This window comes from Calliphora vicina, chromosome 5 (genome assembly GCF_958450345.1).
Source record: "Calliphora vicina chromosome 5, idCalVici1.1, whole genome shotgun sequence".
Lineage (NCBI taxonomy): Eukaryota > Metazoa > Arthropoda > Insecta > Diptera > Calliphoridae > Calliphora > Calliphora vicina.
Window position 1 is genome coordinate 60070747 of NC_088784.1, and position 17528 is coordinate 60088274.

The following is a 17528-nucleotide window of genomic DNA, read 5'->3' on the forward strand; positions in this document are numbered from 1 at the left end:
AAATATTAATTAATTATTAATAAATGTAATCGTAATTATTATAATTATAGAATCAACCACATATAAAATACACAAAAAATTATAAACAATCACAGGAAATGCAGCAAGGTTTATACGTCATGTTGTTTTTTTATTTTTATTTTTTGTAAATTTTCTTAATTTTTTTAAATTTTCAATAACTACTGACTACAAATTTGACAATTTTACTTTTATAATAAATAAGTTTAAAATATTAAACAAATTTCTGGGTAGTTAATAATAAATTAATTAATTAATAGCCTTCGAGGATCAGGGGAGTGGGTGTGTGCGTGTTAGAAAGAGGATTTAATTTAAATCATTGATTTTAATATTTACTTATAGTTATTATATTTTTATATCGGCACTGAGTCGAACTGCCTTAAGCACCGATATTTAAGTAAACCAGCCTTTAACAGAAATAATTTAAAATTAAACTTACATATAACATTAATGATAATGATAATTTTGATGTGGTTTCTTTCTACTCCATTTCCAATCAAATGTGAAATATTTTTCTTTAATTTTTAGGATCCAAGTTAACTCACAACTGGTGTTGCCAAATATGATTAGTAGCTCAAATTTATGTTTTATTGTCTGTTGCAAGATCAGAGATGTCTGATATGTTTGTGTGGACCCAGATGTACAATCTATATTTTCTCATACAGTTGATCAAATGTCAGTGCGACAAACTCTGTTATCAATATTACTGAAGTTCATACTGCAGTGAATTATATTTGGAAATGGTGTAGATTAACAATTACAGCTCGTTTCTACTGAATAAACCCATAATAATTTAAATCATTAGTGTTTCAAATAGGGTTCCTAATTTCCCTGTTTATTTCCGACAATTCCCAGGAATTTTTTATACTCTACACCATCCGATCGACTCAGAAACATTTTTTAAATGTCCATCCGTCTAGATGGCTGGCTGACTATCCATGTAAACTTTGTATTAAGTAGACATACTGGATAAGTTAATTTTGTTTCGGTTGTGATAACCGAATTTATTTCCAATCAAATGATTTGGTCTAAATGACCAAATTTTTCTGTTGTGGCTAAAAAATTATAGTTGGAGTGACACAAATACGGCTATTTAAATCGTAATTCTTCTGTGTCAACTGATTTTCTACTGATAATCATTCTATTGGAAACGAATCACAACGAATCTTTATTATCAGTGCTAAGATCATACTTTTGAGTTTTAGAAAAAAAATCCCAAAATTTCCCGGAAATGTCTCAAAAATATTCCCGAGAAATTTTTTCCGATTAGGAACCCTGTTAAAAAACAATCATAAATGGTTTTCTATTTAACCATTTAAACAGATAAAGTTGAGCAGTTTATAGAGACGCATCATGAATTTAAGTTGAGGTGAGGAGTGTTTTGTGGAATGGAAATATGTATGTTTGTATATGAAATGTGTGCCATCTAATCTAAAGTGACTAAATTTATCTTACTGAGATATGTTGTGTGTGGAAATGTTTCTATTTCATTTATAATTGAATTTGTATCAATTTAAATATTAAATGTTGTAGCTCGCTGTTGCTGTTGATGCAAGAGATGCAGTTGTCTTTGTTCTTGCTGTAACTTATGAGCAATATGTTGCAAGAGTTTTGCATCATTCTGTTGTTGTTCGTTACTTGTTGGAGTTTGTGTAGCTGCAACATTATCATCATTGTCATCATTATTAGCCTTGATGTGATAATGTGCCTGCTGTTGACGATGATGATGACGATGATGGTGTCTATGGTGTTTGTGTTTATGCTGTGCTTGTTGTTGTCCTGACATTTCCTTTAACTCCTTCAACTCCTCCTGCTCTATTGTTTGTTTGTTCTGTTGTTCCACCTCTTCCAATTGTTCTTTAAGCTGTTGCAATTTCAAGTGTCGCTTGTGCTGGAAATGTTCCCGGTGTAGTTGTTGCTGCATTTCCTTTTCTTCATTTATTGAGGCTGTGTTGTCGTTGGGATCCAAGTGATTGTCGGCGGTTGGTGCTAAATATGTGGTCGATTCGGTATCGTGTAATTCATGGGTGAGATTAAATACTTGACGTTTTAGATTAGCATACATTCCTTCTTCGTCCTTGTTATGTTTTTGATTGATGGGCGCAAAAGAGGCGTAACCAATCATTTTGACATCTATTCTTGGGTACCTGCAAGCAGACAAAGAAATAAATCGTTAGTTACAAAACTACTTCTTTTGATATTAAGTTCAGAATTTCAGACAGAGAAAAAATTATATCTGTCTAGGTGTAATCGGCAGGCCCAGCAATGGAAAATTAAATTTTTATTGGTATCAAAAGAATATTCAAATAGTACCTTTTACACCCACAGAGTTCCAAAATTATTATTTTTCAATTTTCTATAGAAAATACTGTTATATACAGAATTGCACATACGAAAAACGGTTATACGCAGACGTTTGTATATAAAATACTGTTATATACAAAATTGTTTTAAGGAAAAACTGTAATATACTGTAGTTTTGAACATGAAATAGCAACAAACGTATTAACTTTCCCTTGTCTAAATGACTTTTCGAATTTTTAAATCATTTTCGATTCAAAAATTCGGGGTATTGATCCCTTTTTTGTTGAGAAGACTTAAATGTTTTTCAAATGTTTCTCAAACGTTTGACATTTAATGAACGATTTGACTTCAAATCGTTCTCTAACTTCTAAGTTATTGCTCAGATTTCTTTGAATGTTGAAGTGTCAATAGAGGAAGAGTTGAAGTTTCAGAATATTATTCGTTGTTAATTCAAAAAAAGATACTTCAAGAAAATCGGGAAAGAATTGGATCCGTTATTAGCAAAATGGCAGTCCAAGGTAGGCAAAAAAATAAAATTTTACTTTTCAAATGCGAATAACTCGTAAACTATAAGAGATAATATATGGCTAAAGCAATGTTTTTTGTAGATCTCGTCTAGTACATTCCATATATATAAACATCTTTCAAATCGGATCGCAAACAAAAATTTGGCATCATTTTTAATTTTTGATAAACCCGAGGTGCCCCACTTTGGGGCATTGTGGCTCGCCCCCCCTTGGTTGTTTAAGCCCAAATTCAAAACTTAAACTTATCGACACCTCCTCTATAGCCATGGGAAATTTTATTAAAATCGGGCTATTCGTTTAGAAGTTACAGATTTATTTCCACTTTTTTTTTCAGATCCCCCACTGTGCGGCGCAACAGGAGGACAAAGTTAGTCACCTCAACTGTTAAAACCATTTTTTGATTTGAGAAGCATTTGACTTCAAATCATTCAATCATTGGTAAGAAATATGCAACTTCTAAGCTATTGCAACTTTGAAGATTGAGACGTCAATAGAAGAGGAGTTGAACTTTCAGAAACAGAACTAACGGCCCTATTGTAGAACCCAGCGGTTAAAACCATTTTCGGCCTTTCTACTTTATTACCGTTTATTTTTCCATAAGCCCCACTGTATGTGAGTTTATACTTTTGCTCATACAGTGCTGTCTGTTTTAGGAACTTATCCATCAATTGGATAAACTATAGGTATAAGCTCTATCATATGTGACAACTAGATAGCAGAGCTGTAAATGAATCATTAATTTTTTAATTAATTCGCGAATTATTCATGCACTGAATTCACACAAAAAAATGAATTCAAATGAATTTGGTAAAAATTAATTGCAATTCATTTCCACCTCAAATGAATTGCAATTCGTTTCTAATTCAAATGAATTTGTCAAAGTGAATTGTAATTCATTTCCATTTCATTTGAATTGAATTGATTTTGAATTAATTCAAATGAATTAGAAAATATAATTAGCAATTCATTCAGCAATTCCACTTTAACAAATTATTTTGAATTGAAACGAATTGCAATTCATTTTACAGATTCATTTGAATTGAAAACGAATTGCAACTCCTTTTTTTAAAAAAACTTTGGATTGGAAATGAATTGAAATTCATTTCTGCCTAATTCGTTTGAATTGATTCAAATTTAGCTAATTCGTAACGAATTAAAACCAAAAAAGAATGATGCATTTACAGCTCTGCTAGATAGGCAACTGAGAGCTAAAAACCAAAGTCTGTTGTCAAAACACAAATTCATGAGAATGTATTTTCTTATTGTATCACCCACCTATCGTAATTCTGTAAAAGCTTTCAACCCATGCACGGTGGTAAATTCCGGCCAAAAATGTTTTTTTTTGTTTTTTTAATTTTTTTTAATTTTTATAAAATTTTGATGGTAAATTTTTCCTAACACTTCAGAATATACAGTATCATTATTATTTTGGCTATAAAGTAACTATGGTTATTTATAGTGCTGTAAAGTCAAAGGTTTTTTCTTGTCATTTTAATATTAGAAAAATGTGATCTTTTTACTATTGAATCGAAGTAGCCTGTGCTTTTTTCTTTAATGTTTTTTTTTTCAACCTAGCACATGTTTTTATAAAACAATTAGCAGTTAGCCATTCCACGTAGTTATTAAGGAGTTTTTGCGTGTTCTTCTTATATAAAAGTGAAGTGATTAGGAACTAATTTTAAATCTATAGAAACTAAATTTAAAAAAAAGTTTGAAAGGCCAGAACAAATTAAATGGGGCTATTAGAGGTTAAGTGTAAACTACATCTAATACTGTAAAGTATCTAGAGTAAGTACTATAAATTTTAGCTGCAATTATCTGCCATTCCAATAACCAGTACGATTTCAGTGCCTTCATATTTTACACTTTTTTTGTCCAATTTCAAAAATTATGTAAGTTTCAGAGTTATTTACGTCTATGCTGAATTGGCCAAACCATGTATTTGTAAGTCGAAATTTTTTCAATGGATCATTTATATTATTTTTTAATTATAAACCTAATTTAAGCCATTTACAAAAAATACATAAATTACATAAATTTTTCGATACTTTTATAAAGTCAATGTTTATTTGGCCAAGGCATTTACATGAATAACCTAATTTGTTCGATGCTTTTAAAATGTCCGTGATTATTTGGCCAAACCCTGTATATGTAATCCGAAATTTGAATGACCAATTTTTTTTCGATCACATATTTTGTTCTTTATTTTTGGACTAAATTTCAGCCATTTACTTGCAATTTTTTTGATACTTTTAGGACGTCCATGCTTTTTTGGCCAAACCCTGTATTTGAACATCAAAATATTAATCGATCGATCGGTTATGTTAATCATAATACAAATACCAAATTTCAAACATTTTTATGAAGAAATAAAGAAGTTATGGATTTTTGGCCGGAATTGACCACCGTGCCATGGTACAATCTAAAACGTCAAACTATGTATTTAATCACTAACTTTTTTTAATTTGTTACCGTTTTAACTGAATTATAAACACTTATTAAAAAAATATAGTTTTTCTTCAATTGTTAGTAAATTTTTGTAATAAAAAATTTAATTCAATTATTTTGTTTGGCATTTCCTTTTTATATTTTTTAATTTTCTTTTGTTTGACGTTATAGGGAATGTATAATTGACAACATACTTTCTAATAATTGTACCTTGCTAATTCTACAATGCTTTGAACCTAATTATTATATTAAACTTTTTTATTAATTTTTTTATTCACATTTATTTCATATTTTCAAATAACACTCCACTGTAAATATTTATAGTATACGTTTATTTAAAAAAAACCGGTGCCTACTTTTAGGCTGTAATAAAATCAACTTAAAGCCGTTTTTACATTTATATTTTTTATTATCTCTAAACGGAAATCATTTGCTTACCTTGGCACTTCGTGCGTTGCAAATGAAGGCATAGACGTGTCCGGTCTGTAGTAATTCCATGGGATTGCAATATCTGTAAAACAAACAAAAACAAAAATATTAAATTAATTCCTGCATAAGAAATAAAATAAAAACACACTTAAATAAGCAAAAAATAACAATTCAAAGCCTTTAATTTTTTTCATTTGAACAAGACATTTATAATCACAACACTGAATTAAGCGCTTAACAGCCAAAGCTGATTTTAGATATTAGTATTATTACAATTTGAACATAAAATAATAAAAAAAATAAATTATTTTTAAAGCTAAATAAAAACATGCTCTAGCGCTATTTTAGTTTTGTAAAACATTCTCATAAACAAAATAAAATAAACAATTAAAGATGTTTTTTTTTTTGTTAGTTTTTTGACATTTATAAAACTTTTCCAGACTTAATCAATATACTTTTATATGTAATATTTACTGCTAGTTTCTTAATGTCGTAAAGAAAGTTAGTCAAATATTAAAAAAATTAATTATTGGAATTTTTTAAAATTTTCGAATCACTTTTTTACGATATCAAGAAAATTAAGCATTTCACAGTTTCATTTGAAAATTTGTCATATAAAATAAAATGGTTATTTTATTTTGTGAAACCGTTTCATATGAAACTGTTTTTACAATAAATATTTCCATTTAATTGTATAAAGATAAAGACATTTTTTGATATTTCTCATGTTCTTACCATTTTCAATTAACAAAAAGAGATCTGTACATTTGCATTCGAATTAAAATACCTAAAACATCAAAATTATTGCTACTTATGATCAAGTATATACAAATGTGAAGCCTCAAGAACTAACTATAGTTTTCGAAAGTTTTTTTATTCTCCAAAGGACTACCCAGTAATGTGCGATTAATCTTGATTAATCAATTTTTCAATTAATCATATATTTTGATATTTATATTCATTATTAATTTTGATTCTGATTACTCAAATTCCATCAATAATTAATAGCTAAGAAAATAGAATAATTTCAAATAAAAATTTTGAAATTTTTTTTATTTTTTTTTTATTTTAAAAAAAATTAAATTTAAAAAACGAAAATTCAAATTATTTGATTAATTATACAGTCTGTTCGTTTGCCTGGTAGTTTTACTGTTTTACAATATTTTGCTTACATTTTGTATTGAAAATTTCCAAATCTAGTAATAATATTAAAAAGTAGCAAGCAAGCGATAAAATCAATTGTTTTGGTTAAATGGAAATGTTACCTATTCGATTAAATAATTAATCAGTATCTATATTGATTAATTTGATTATTACAATAAAAATCCTCAAAAAAAAAAATTAAATTCAAAATTTTATTAAGACGAATATTAAAAAATTTACATAAAAATTGGCCATAATTGTTGCATTTTTTTATATTTTTAATACTATGCAACGACTGGATAAAAAATCCACATAGTAATTTTTTGCACAGACTAGAATGTTTGAAAATTTATAAAAAACTGGTGGGAATTTTTCACAAAATATGAGCTTTTTCCGAAATCTAAGATCTTTTAAGAAAAAAAACACTAAAACAATTAAACAGAAATACGATACAAAATAGTTTCTCACCAAAAAGTTCCAAAATAAAAAAATAACTAGTCTACAAAATGAACAAAAACCAAAAGTTCAACAAATTTTTTCAGGGACAAGCGAGCAAAAGAAAATAAACTAAAAAAAAACGCAGACAAACAAAGTCTACAGAAATTTGAAACTTTCGTTTATGAATTAAAAATATAAAGTCACGTTTTTTTTTGCTGGCCATTAAAAGAAAATTAATTTAATTTTTACATACAATAAACAAATCTATTTGTTTACCTTTAAAATAAATAACAAAACATTTAGCAGACAACTTTTTTTTTAAAATAAATTTGAACCCTTGAACACCAACAGTAACATTAAAGTAGACATTATGTAAATAAATACGCATTATCCAATGTCTGGTATTAATTAGTTTTCATACTTTTTTTTTTGGAAAATTCAGCAAAATTTTAAAGAATTTGTAAAATATTTTATTAAATTTTTATGTTGTTGGAATACATTGCGCACTTAGTTGAATTGGAAAAAACGCAAATTTGATTCGAATTTCAAAAAAGTTGTGAAATATTTACAGTGTATTTTGCTTTTTTTTGGCTAAATTATCGTAGTACGTATTGAACAATTATTACCTTATTTGTTGGTAATTGAAACGATAGCACTCTTTAAAATAATTATTTGAAACTTTTACGCAGTTTTGAAAGTATTTTTTTTTAAATAAAATGTATTTTGATATACCTAAACATTGAATCGGAAGTTAAAATTAACGAAATCCTAGCAATTTCTGTCCGTCAGTTAAATGCACGATATGGTCTAGTGGGAAGGTCCTAGGAGGAAGAAATTTTTCAAATATTCTCTGTTGATTAGAAATGTTTTGTATTGAAAAGGGTCAAACTTTTTAAAAAATGTCCGTCCGTTTCACGTTTAAAAACAATTATAGCAGGGGATACATAGAAAAATAAATTTATAACAACTTTTTTGGAACAAATTCTAACAAAATATCTGTGCATCCGACGCTTAAAAAAAAGGTTGGCAACCCTACCTATTCGAAACGGCAACGATACTTTTAATTATTTCGGTAACGGTATTTTAGAGGTCACACATTTAGCAGTGGCTCATTGACGATTTTAATTTGAAATTTGCGATATGTTTCGTTGAAAAGAGCTTTCATTTGATATATACAGAAGTTATTATCGGATATATATTGGGTGTATGACTTAAAATTGCGAGATTTACAATAGGTTGTGTATCTTTTCAATACGGTGTTTGTTTCTAATAACTTATATTTCATTTTGAAGGGTACATCTGTCATTTATTCTCACTTAGTTATTGAACATTATAGTGTAAACAACAACGTTTTTTTGCTTCAAAAATGTCGGATTTTGTGCCAACAAAGCGTCATATGCGGGAAGTTTTGCTTTACTTTTTTAATTAGAAAAAAAGTGCCGCCGAAGCACACCGCTTGCTCACCGAAGCTTATGGTGAATGTATTCTATTGGTTTTAACGTTCGGTTCAGAAGTGGTAGTTTTGACACGGAAGACAAAGATCGCCCAGGCCAGCCAAAAAAGTTTGAAGACCAACAATTGAAGGGATTACTACATGAAGATTGTTGTAAAACTCAACAAGAGCTTGCAAACTCATTGGGTGAGACTCAAGCAGCAATTTCAAAACGTTTGCGAGCAGCAGGATTCATCCGAAAGCAGCGAAATTGGGTACCATACGAATTGAAGCCAAGAGATCTTGAACGACAATTTGCATGTCCGAAATGATGATTGAAAGCTATAAATGAAAATCATTTTTGCACCGAATCATTTCCTGCGATGAAAAAAGGATTCTACGATAACCCAAGGAGATCGCAAGAGATCGTATGTGTAGCCCGGCCAACCAGCCGAACCCAAATATCCATGGCGTTAAGGTAATGCTTTGAATTTGGTGGGAGAAAAAGGGTCATATATAAAGCATTGTTCACATAAAATGCGATCGCACTGTAAAGCTTTTTACAAAAATCTAGTGGCAACATTTTAAACTAGAAAATAAATTGTGCACAATTTTCTAAAAAATCCAACATGGTCAGGTGCAAAGATAGCAAAAAAATTTAAGCTTCCAAAAAGTACTGTAAATGATGTTATAAAACGTTACAGAGGAACCTTATTCACGAATCGTAAGAAAAAAAACAAACAAAGTTTGCAGACGAGACCAAGACCTTACAACGATAGTAGTGCGCTGTATTAAACAAAATTCTGGTTTTTCTGATAATGATCGTGCCAAAAAATATAAATTAGTCGTTGTACAGCAAGAAGAACATTAAATAGAAATGCTCCATGTATGTAACGGCTGGAGCTATTTGGCTGATTTTTTTTTTATTCGATTCGAAATTTTCAGGAGATGGTTTGTAAACTCGGGTAAAACTCGGAATTTTTTTTTTGGAGTCCAGTCAACTGTAATATAAAAGCTCCCTAAAGTATGCAGTACAAATTTAGATATTTTATATGCAAATAAATAAGAACAGAGAAACTTAAAGAACTAAAATTAGTAAATGCTATCTGGCGAAGCCGGGGCGGTCAACTAGTTAAAAATAAAGATATTTAACTAGTTTTTTGCATATTCATAACTGTTAACAAATAATATTAAATTTATGGTTGGACATTATGAAATCGCATTTTTTTTGGTAGAATGCTTTATTATGAGCTGCTGAAATCTGGCCAGACCATTACATGGAATCTGTACGGAACGAAACTGATTCGTTTAAAGTGAGCATTTGCCGAAAAATTTCCAGACCTCTCTCGGCCACATTATGGAATACTTGTGAAAAACTATTTATTGGCTTGATTCGTTCTTTGCTTCAAAAGATGGCAAGTTATTTTGGCTCTGAATACATATGTTGAGAGAATGATGGGAAAAGGTCATAGCTAACAATGACCAATACTTTGAATAAATTTATATTGTACAAATGTTTCAAAATAAGAGCAAAAAATTTGAAAAAAAATCTGCATTTTTAAGTCATATATACCCATTAGAAAAAACAATTTCCATATCAAAAGCCTTAATTTAGATTGTATGTGCTAAATTGCCAATTTAATTATTGATAAATTCACTAAAATATATTGTGCTTTTCGCTGGTTGCTTAGGCCAGATCACTAGGAAACCTATTCCCAAATGGCTTAAGAAAATCTAAAGATATTATACAAATAAATTTATAGAGTGAATGAGAATTACAGATACTCAAGCTTTATTTCTTACATTCTCTACTCATTAGAAAGAAGGCGTCGCTGAAAATACTTAAAATTTCACTAGGAGTCAAAGGGAATTATTGTAAAATATACGATAATTTCAAGATAAGTTACATTTAAAATATGTATATGGCTTTGTGTAATGGCAGACCATGATTGTATTCGGAAAACACTCGAAATTATTTATGATTCATTCATCACTTTGGTTTGGTGTTGCCATAACTCAAAACTTTAATAGATTTCATGAATAATTCCCATATAAGGGACTTGATAAAAAGAATGGATATATTTTTTGCTAATTAAGAACCTATACCCTAAATTCCTGCTTGTAATTTAATAAACATGATTTAATTTTTCTTTAATTTAATTTTAAGTTTGTTTTCGTCGAAAACAAATGTTAGTTACGTTTGGCAAACAACACACGTACCTGCCTGATTGCAATTTGGTGGCTTAAAGAAGAGGCCTGGCTTCAAGGGCTGCTCTTCCTCATCATGCACTTCGATCATCAGCCAGCCCACCAGAATGGGAGAACGATTCTGTTGGGTTTGCTGCAACTGTTTGGCGGTCTCCTCCCAAATGTAAATGGCACGTTTAATATCAATTTCAACCCAGCCAGTTTGGGAGACATTCATCATGACGGTGTTGCAAATGCGCTTCTTGCGTTCTAAATTTCAAAATCCAAAATGAAAGGCACAAATAGAATGCAGCAAAAAAGCAAATAAAAATGAAAAAGAGAACGAATAGAAAAAAGCAATTAAGCGATATTAAAATCATCTTTCTTTCGGCTACAAAGAATATTTACCATACACACCACGTTTGTTGCGACGCATTTGCTGGACTATGGATACGGTAACACGGATCTGAGCATCCATATTCGGTTCAGCGCATCTCTTTAGTTTAGTACTATCTTCGGTATCGCTTACATCATCTGCGATCTTGGTTGCGTCTCCCTCATTGCTGGCATTTGCATGCTTTTGTTCATTGGTATTATTGGGATTGATTTTGTACAATCTCAATATGGCCGAATCCAAATTCAAATCTTTTCTCTGCTCGAACAAAGTTTGCGAGAATTGTATGGTGATATTGTTGTCCTGCAGCCAAGAAGACTCGGTCGTTTCCGAATTACATGTGGGATAGGCAGCCATTTCGTGGAGGGGATGTTGTTCTTGATTCTCCTCGGAATTGACATTTTGTATGGCATTACTAATGCGATTTCTTATGTCGTTAATGCTGTAATTAAAGTAGACAATGAAGGGTTTCAATTATTTATGGTTTCACTGTAGGCAGCTAATTAAATTTTGCTTTTTTTTCTGTTTGAGTCATTGACTTTTCATTATTTGTATTGTCCAAAAACAATTCCCAGACATATGTACATATATTTATTCATATTTTTTTATCATTACTTTTTACTTTAAGGTTTTTTGCTAATTTAAGCAGAATTTTTGTTTGGCAATATGTGTTTACAATGTTTGGACAAAAGTTCAATGGAAATTCATTGAAAAATTTTAATAAAAAAAGAATTTATATTTTTTGTACAGCAAATAATGAATATTCAATGATTTTGCAATTTTTGGAAATTATTTACTTATTTATGTATGTATGTTTATAATATTAGTAAAATCAATATGATTTAATGTTACATTCAATATTTAGGTTAATTTCTCTAAAGAGGGATTTCTTAAATGTTCAAGTAGTACGAAAAATTCAAAGGATTTCACAAGTCAAATATCCGAGGTAATGCTCTGTATTTGGTGGGAGCAAAATGGTATTATCTTTTATGAGCCGCTGAAATCTGACCAGACTAATACAGGGAACCTGTACCGAACGTTACTGATTGAAGCTAGCAGAATGACAACGATCGGCCAAATGTTGCAATGCCTATTAAAAAGTATTTAGAAAGGGAAAAGGTCATAGCTAACAATGGCAAGACTTTGAATTAATTTTTATTGTACAAGTCGTACAAAATTTGAAAAAATCCGTCATTTTAATACATGTAAAATTGTTTTACCCCTGGAAGATGTTGAATTTCCCAAAAGTACCTAATACATATTTGGTATTTATTGATAAGTGAAGAATTTGATTTCTACTTTATTTCTTTGTTTATTGGTTAAGAAGGGTTCCAAAATAAGGTTTTTCATAATTTCCTTCTTAAAATGTTCGATTTTCCAAAAAAAAATTACCAAACAAGCTGAGCTAGGATTCGAAATAATTAATTCTTAATTATATTTTTTTAAATCAAAAAACTTTCTATATCTTAACCATTCCATTAATGAATTAATTCGTAGGCTTAATTCCCAATATAATTATTGATAAATTCGCTGAAATTTATTGTTGTGGTATAAGCCAGTTTCTATGCGCATTTCTCTGGTTTCTTAGGCCAGATCATCAGTAAACCTTTTCCTTAGGAAAGTTATAGATATTTTAAAAATAATGAGAATTACAGACACTCAAGCTTTATTTGAAAACTATTAAAGCATAGACAAAACACCAACAATAAACAGTGATTGTATATTCTCTTATATTCCCGTTTGCACTTCATTCCTTTGTGAATTCTTTCTTTAGAGAATTAATTTCCCATTGAGGCATTAAATTTTCTTTTTGAATTCAAATTCATTAAAAACAAACTTTAAAAATGTATTGAATGATAAAATGTTTCTTCAATTCAAATATACTACAAAATTTTTTTCAATTCATTTTGTAACTGATTTTAAGACAACGTACAGTGGTATAAAAAAATAGAGGTAAATAAATATGTAACTTCTAAACGGTAAGTCCGATTTGAATGAAATTTTACATGCACAAAGAGTTTAAGTTTTGAACTTGGACCTCATGGGTCCGCCAGGGGCGCGACTAGGGTCCTCAAAGTAGGACTCCTCGGCTAAGTTACATTTTTAAAACGATCCTATTTCTTCGTTTGTGTTCCGATTTAAAAAAAAATACACTTATAGCTTCACATACAAATAAATCACGCGACCTAATTGGTCATGGCTCCCATACAAGGCTCACCGAAAATCACTTTAAAGTTTTAGTATCCAAATAAAATTTAAATGTTGGTTGGTAGTTTTCGTCGGTTTCGGTTTTTTTAACTTTTCTGTTTTTTGACAAACCGGTTTTTGTAAGACGGTTAACCGGTTTTAATGAAACATATTTATGAAAAACTTTGATACCATTTTTAAAAATATTGATTTATTTTATAGAAAATTGTAGCATTTGACAACATTTCGTAAAAGATATAAAATAATTGCATATAGATAGATCCTTAAGAATTCAAAAATGCTAAATTTCCTAAGATTTAGTATACAATTCTTAACACATTTCCTATTAGCGTCCACAAATAAAAATAAATTTAAGGAGATCTTTTTCATATTAAATAAAAATTTAATATAAACCGGTTAACCGTTTTTTTGAAGACAAAATTCGAAACTGTTTAACCGGTTTTTTTAAAATACAATAATCAAAACCGGTGTCATTGTCAAAATTTCATGGTCGATGATCAATCCTTCAGTCAGATAGTCAGTACCATTATTTGTTTGTACAAAAAATTTTTTTAAGAATTTTGGTATCAAATCTGTCTGTCAAAATATCAGAGAAAGTACTCCCAATATATGCGGAGGATATATAAATGAACCATTATGGATTTACCCTTTTCCTTCAATAAGAAAATTTACCCAAAAAAAACTAACACTGTTTAGTCACAAAAATTACATTACATTCGTGCAAATAGCAATAAACTGCCTTTTAGGCAGCAGACAGGAAACACGATTAAATGTCAGTTTGCTTGTAACCATGTGTTGTATAGTCAACAACAAAACAAGATAAAAACAACTAATCAGCAACCGCCACTGCTGCAAGAGTAGCAGCAGCCAAAAGCCAGACAACCAGACAAAATGAATAATCAACCAAAAAACACAAAAAAAAGAAACAGTCAAGCAGTCAAAAAGGTATGTAATGGCGTGCGCATGATCAGAGGGCTCGTCTAGGCCACATGCACCAGACTGTTAAGAGTCGTTGTATTTTGTTACTGCTACCGACCGCTATTGCGATTGCTGATGATGATGCTGCTGTACATGATGATAATGACATGTTGTAAACTTAACAGTTTTTATTTTGTCCTTCCACGTTTGTTTTGTGTCTGGAAAAGTGTCTGGTCTGCTTTTTTTTCACTATTTTTTTTGTACTCTATTCTTGTCTGTAGAATGTCTCGGTATGTAAAAAGTTGTTGTTGTTGCTGTTGTTTTAATTAATTGCAGCTTGTAAAGGTTGTTGCATGCAAAAAAGTGCAAAGTTTTATGTGAATCTAGATGTCTGCCATTTGTTGTTGTTGTTGATGTGGATATAGATAGACAAGAAAATGAGTGAGTCAACATTTTGAAAAGCAAAGCTTTTGTAAACTCGGTTTACCACATGTAACATATCGAATTATTTGTTATAGACCCCATGAAGTAGGAGATCATCAAAATTGTAAATTTGTCGGTACACGCCATCAAAACGATCCATTTGTTTCAACTTTTAGGGTTTAAGATCCGTCCTGCTTCATCTAGATCTAGACAAACTTAGTAAAGGTTTTCTTGTATAATTAAAATTTCATTAAAAATGTGCAGCCAAATAATTAGTCGATAAGAGTAATGAAATGTTGAATAAATTTGATAATGATGCTTTAATTGAGATCTATAAGACAAGTAATCCGAGATCTATGAATATGATTGCGAAACTAAACACAAATCTTCCATTAAAGCAATGTAGAATGGTTAATTGGGAATGCTGCACCACCATTTGTATGTCAAACGTTTTGAGTTTTTATTATAAAGTTTAATAGTTGTGAAGTAAGTTTAATAGTTCTTTGATTTCTCATGTAATTTCTATGAGAATAATTTCTTTTTTTCTTTTTTTGTTAAAGTCTAGTCTAAACATTTATTGTAGACATCTGTGCATTTTCCTTTTGGCCCTTCAGCTCTTGTCAATGTCTAGATAGTTATTTTAATTATTTTTCAGTCTGAAGTTATAATACGATTGCTCCAATTGTTGTTGCTGCTGCTGCTATTGAGCTGATTTTACAACTGTTTACTACAACTAATTTTGGTAATACGAGAAGCATTCATAATTATTCATTGATGCAAAATGCATTCATCTGCCATTCATTCATTATAATCAAAAGTTTTTTTTACAATAAATATGTAGCACATACATACATAAATACTAGTAGTTGAACATTTATACGTGTATATGCGGGCAATCGGAAAAGTTCTTTTCTAAGTATTTTGTATTTTCAGAACATGGAAAAATAATTCCCTTCAAATAACAGAATGAAAGAAAACAATTTCGAAATAAAATTTATAAAGCACACATATTTCAACGATTTTCATTTCGAAACCAATTACAAAATAACCACCCTGGAGAAACTAAAATGGATTTATTATTTTTGAATTTACTCATGGAGAGTTAAATAAAATTTCGAATAAGGTTGAAGCAATTTTCAGTTGAAGCCTTTGCACTACGACGAGGTAGCTTCAAAATGCGATCAATATGTTAAGGAACTTAAACGTGGAAAATGATTAATGGCTCAAAATTATTCAAATTTAGTGATAGACTGGGAGACACATGTTGGCGTATCACTATAAAAACTTTTGCCAACAAGATTTTTGAATCAAGCAAAATGAAAGATTTCATTTGACACCATGTTTGATTGTATTCATACATAGCGGTATCTATCTGAAAGCAAAATAAAGAAACAAATTCTACCACGAAGATTTTAAAAATTCTCAAATTTTTTTTAAAACTGAATAAAATTTTTTAATATTGAAAATTTATAAAGTTCATCCGACTCGTTGGTGTTATTTATAAAGAACTAGCTGACCCGACAGACATTGTCCTGTCCAAATTAGAAAAAATGTTTGTGTTTAATTTGTGAAAAGCTGCGTAAATAGTTAAAAAGAGAAAAAAATCGTGTTTTTGAATGATAATTTTTATGTTTGATTTACATTTGATTTGAAAATACATATTTACTCTGAATCTTATGGTGTTCCATATACATTATAATTGAAAGATCGATCTTCAGGTAACCAATTAAAATACAGAAATACTTTTTTCGATTGATTTCCTTTAAGTATTGTTGCTACGATGACGTTATTCGTCAGGGGGATTATTATGTAATTCGATTCAAAACGAAACACTTTCGAAATTCAATGTAATTACATAATAACCCCCCAGGTTTTTTACCGCCATTATGTTGGTTTATGTTTCATGACATTATGATTACCGCCCCGACTTTCAGTTGGAGATTGTGAGGTGGTAATCCGGGTAATACTAGCAAGTTTAAAAACTCGGTTGGATAGTTGTCGACATCATCTTTTCAAGTAACGGAATCCATCGATTTCACTTTGAATCCTAAAATTCAATTCATCGACATCAATGTTTTTCAACGGAATAAGTCTGGAGTCCTTGTACTTCTGATAGCCGCATCAGGAGAAAATTGACATGTTCACAGTCAATTTGAGTTTCATGAAGTGTTTCCACAAAACAGACGACTTCAAATATGTATTAAGTTCATCGGCTGACGTTGACCGTGGAATCACTGGCATTGTTTGTCGGAAAACACCTACCAACAGAATCATCGCATCACCAAACTGCCTCTGATTGCTTCGTAAATGTTTCAACGTTTTGCCTAATGCCTTCATAGACTTTTTATGCGCCATTGTACAATCATCCAAACCGATCAGTTTGCTTTGCTGCAAAACTTTGGCTATCACACTGTTCATGGAAATGTTGCATGTTGGATATTCAATGGTAACTTGAGTACTGAATGAACAGTTCGACAGTCTTCCAACAACGTAACTGCAATTCCTGATGAAGCAAGTCATTCTGCGAATGTATCGTAACGCGATCAAAAAAAAAATCCCTCCAGTTCCATATGTATATCATAACTCTCATAAGAGTATCGTACGCATATTTTTGTAGTCGATTCAATAGTGTAAAGTTTGTTCGAACTGATTTCCTCAA

At 30.2% G+C, this 17528-nt stretch overlaps 1 protein-coding gene across 1 annotated transcript in view; it reads right to left on the bottom strand.

The window, feature by feature from the left end:
* The window catches only part of ana (anachronism), a 37320-nt gene continuing 19792 nt past the window's right edge, over positions 1 to 17528 (bottom strand). The window contains exons 2-5 of the mRNA XM_065513314.1: positions 11335 to 11762; positions 10960 to 11196; positions 5736 to 5808; positions 1 to 2165 (exon numbers count right to left, since the gene is read on the bottom strand). Coding sequence (XP_065369386.1) covers positions 1532 to 2165; positions 5736 to 5808; positions 10960 to 11196; positions 11335 to 11762 — 1372 coding nt within the window. The 3' untranslated portion in view covers positions 1 to 1531. The remainder of the gene's footprint in view (positions 2166 to 5735; positions 5809 to 10959; positions 11197 to 11334; positions 11763 to 17528) is intronic.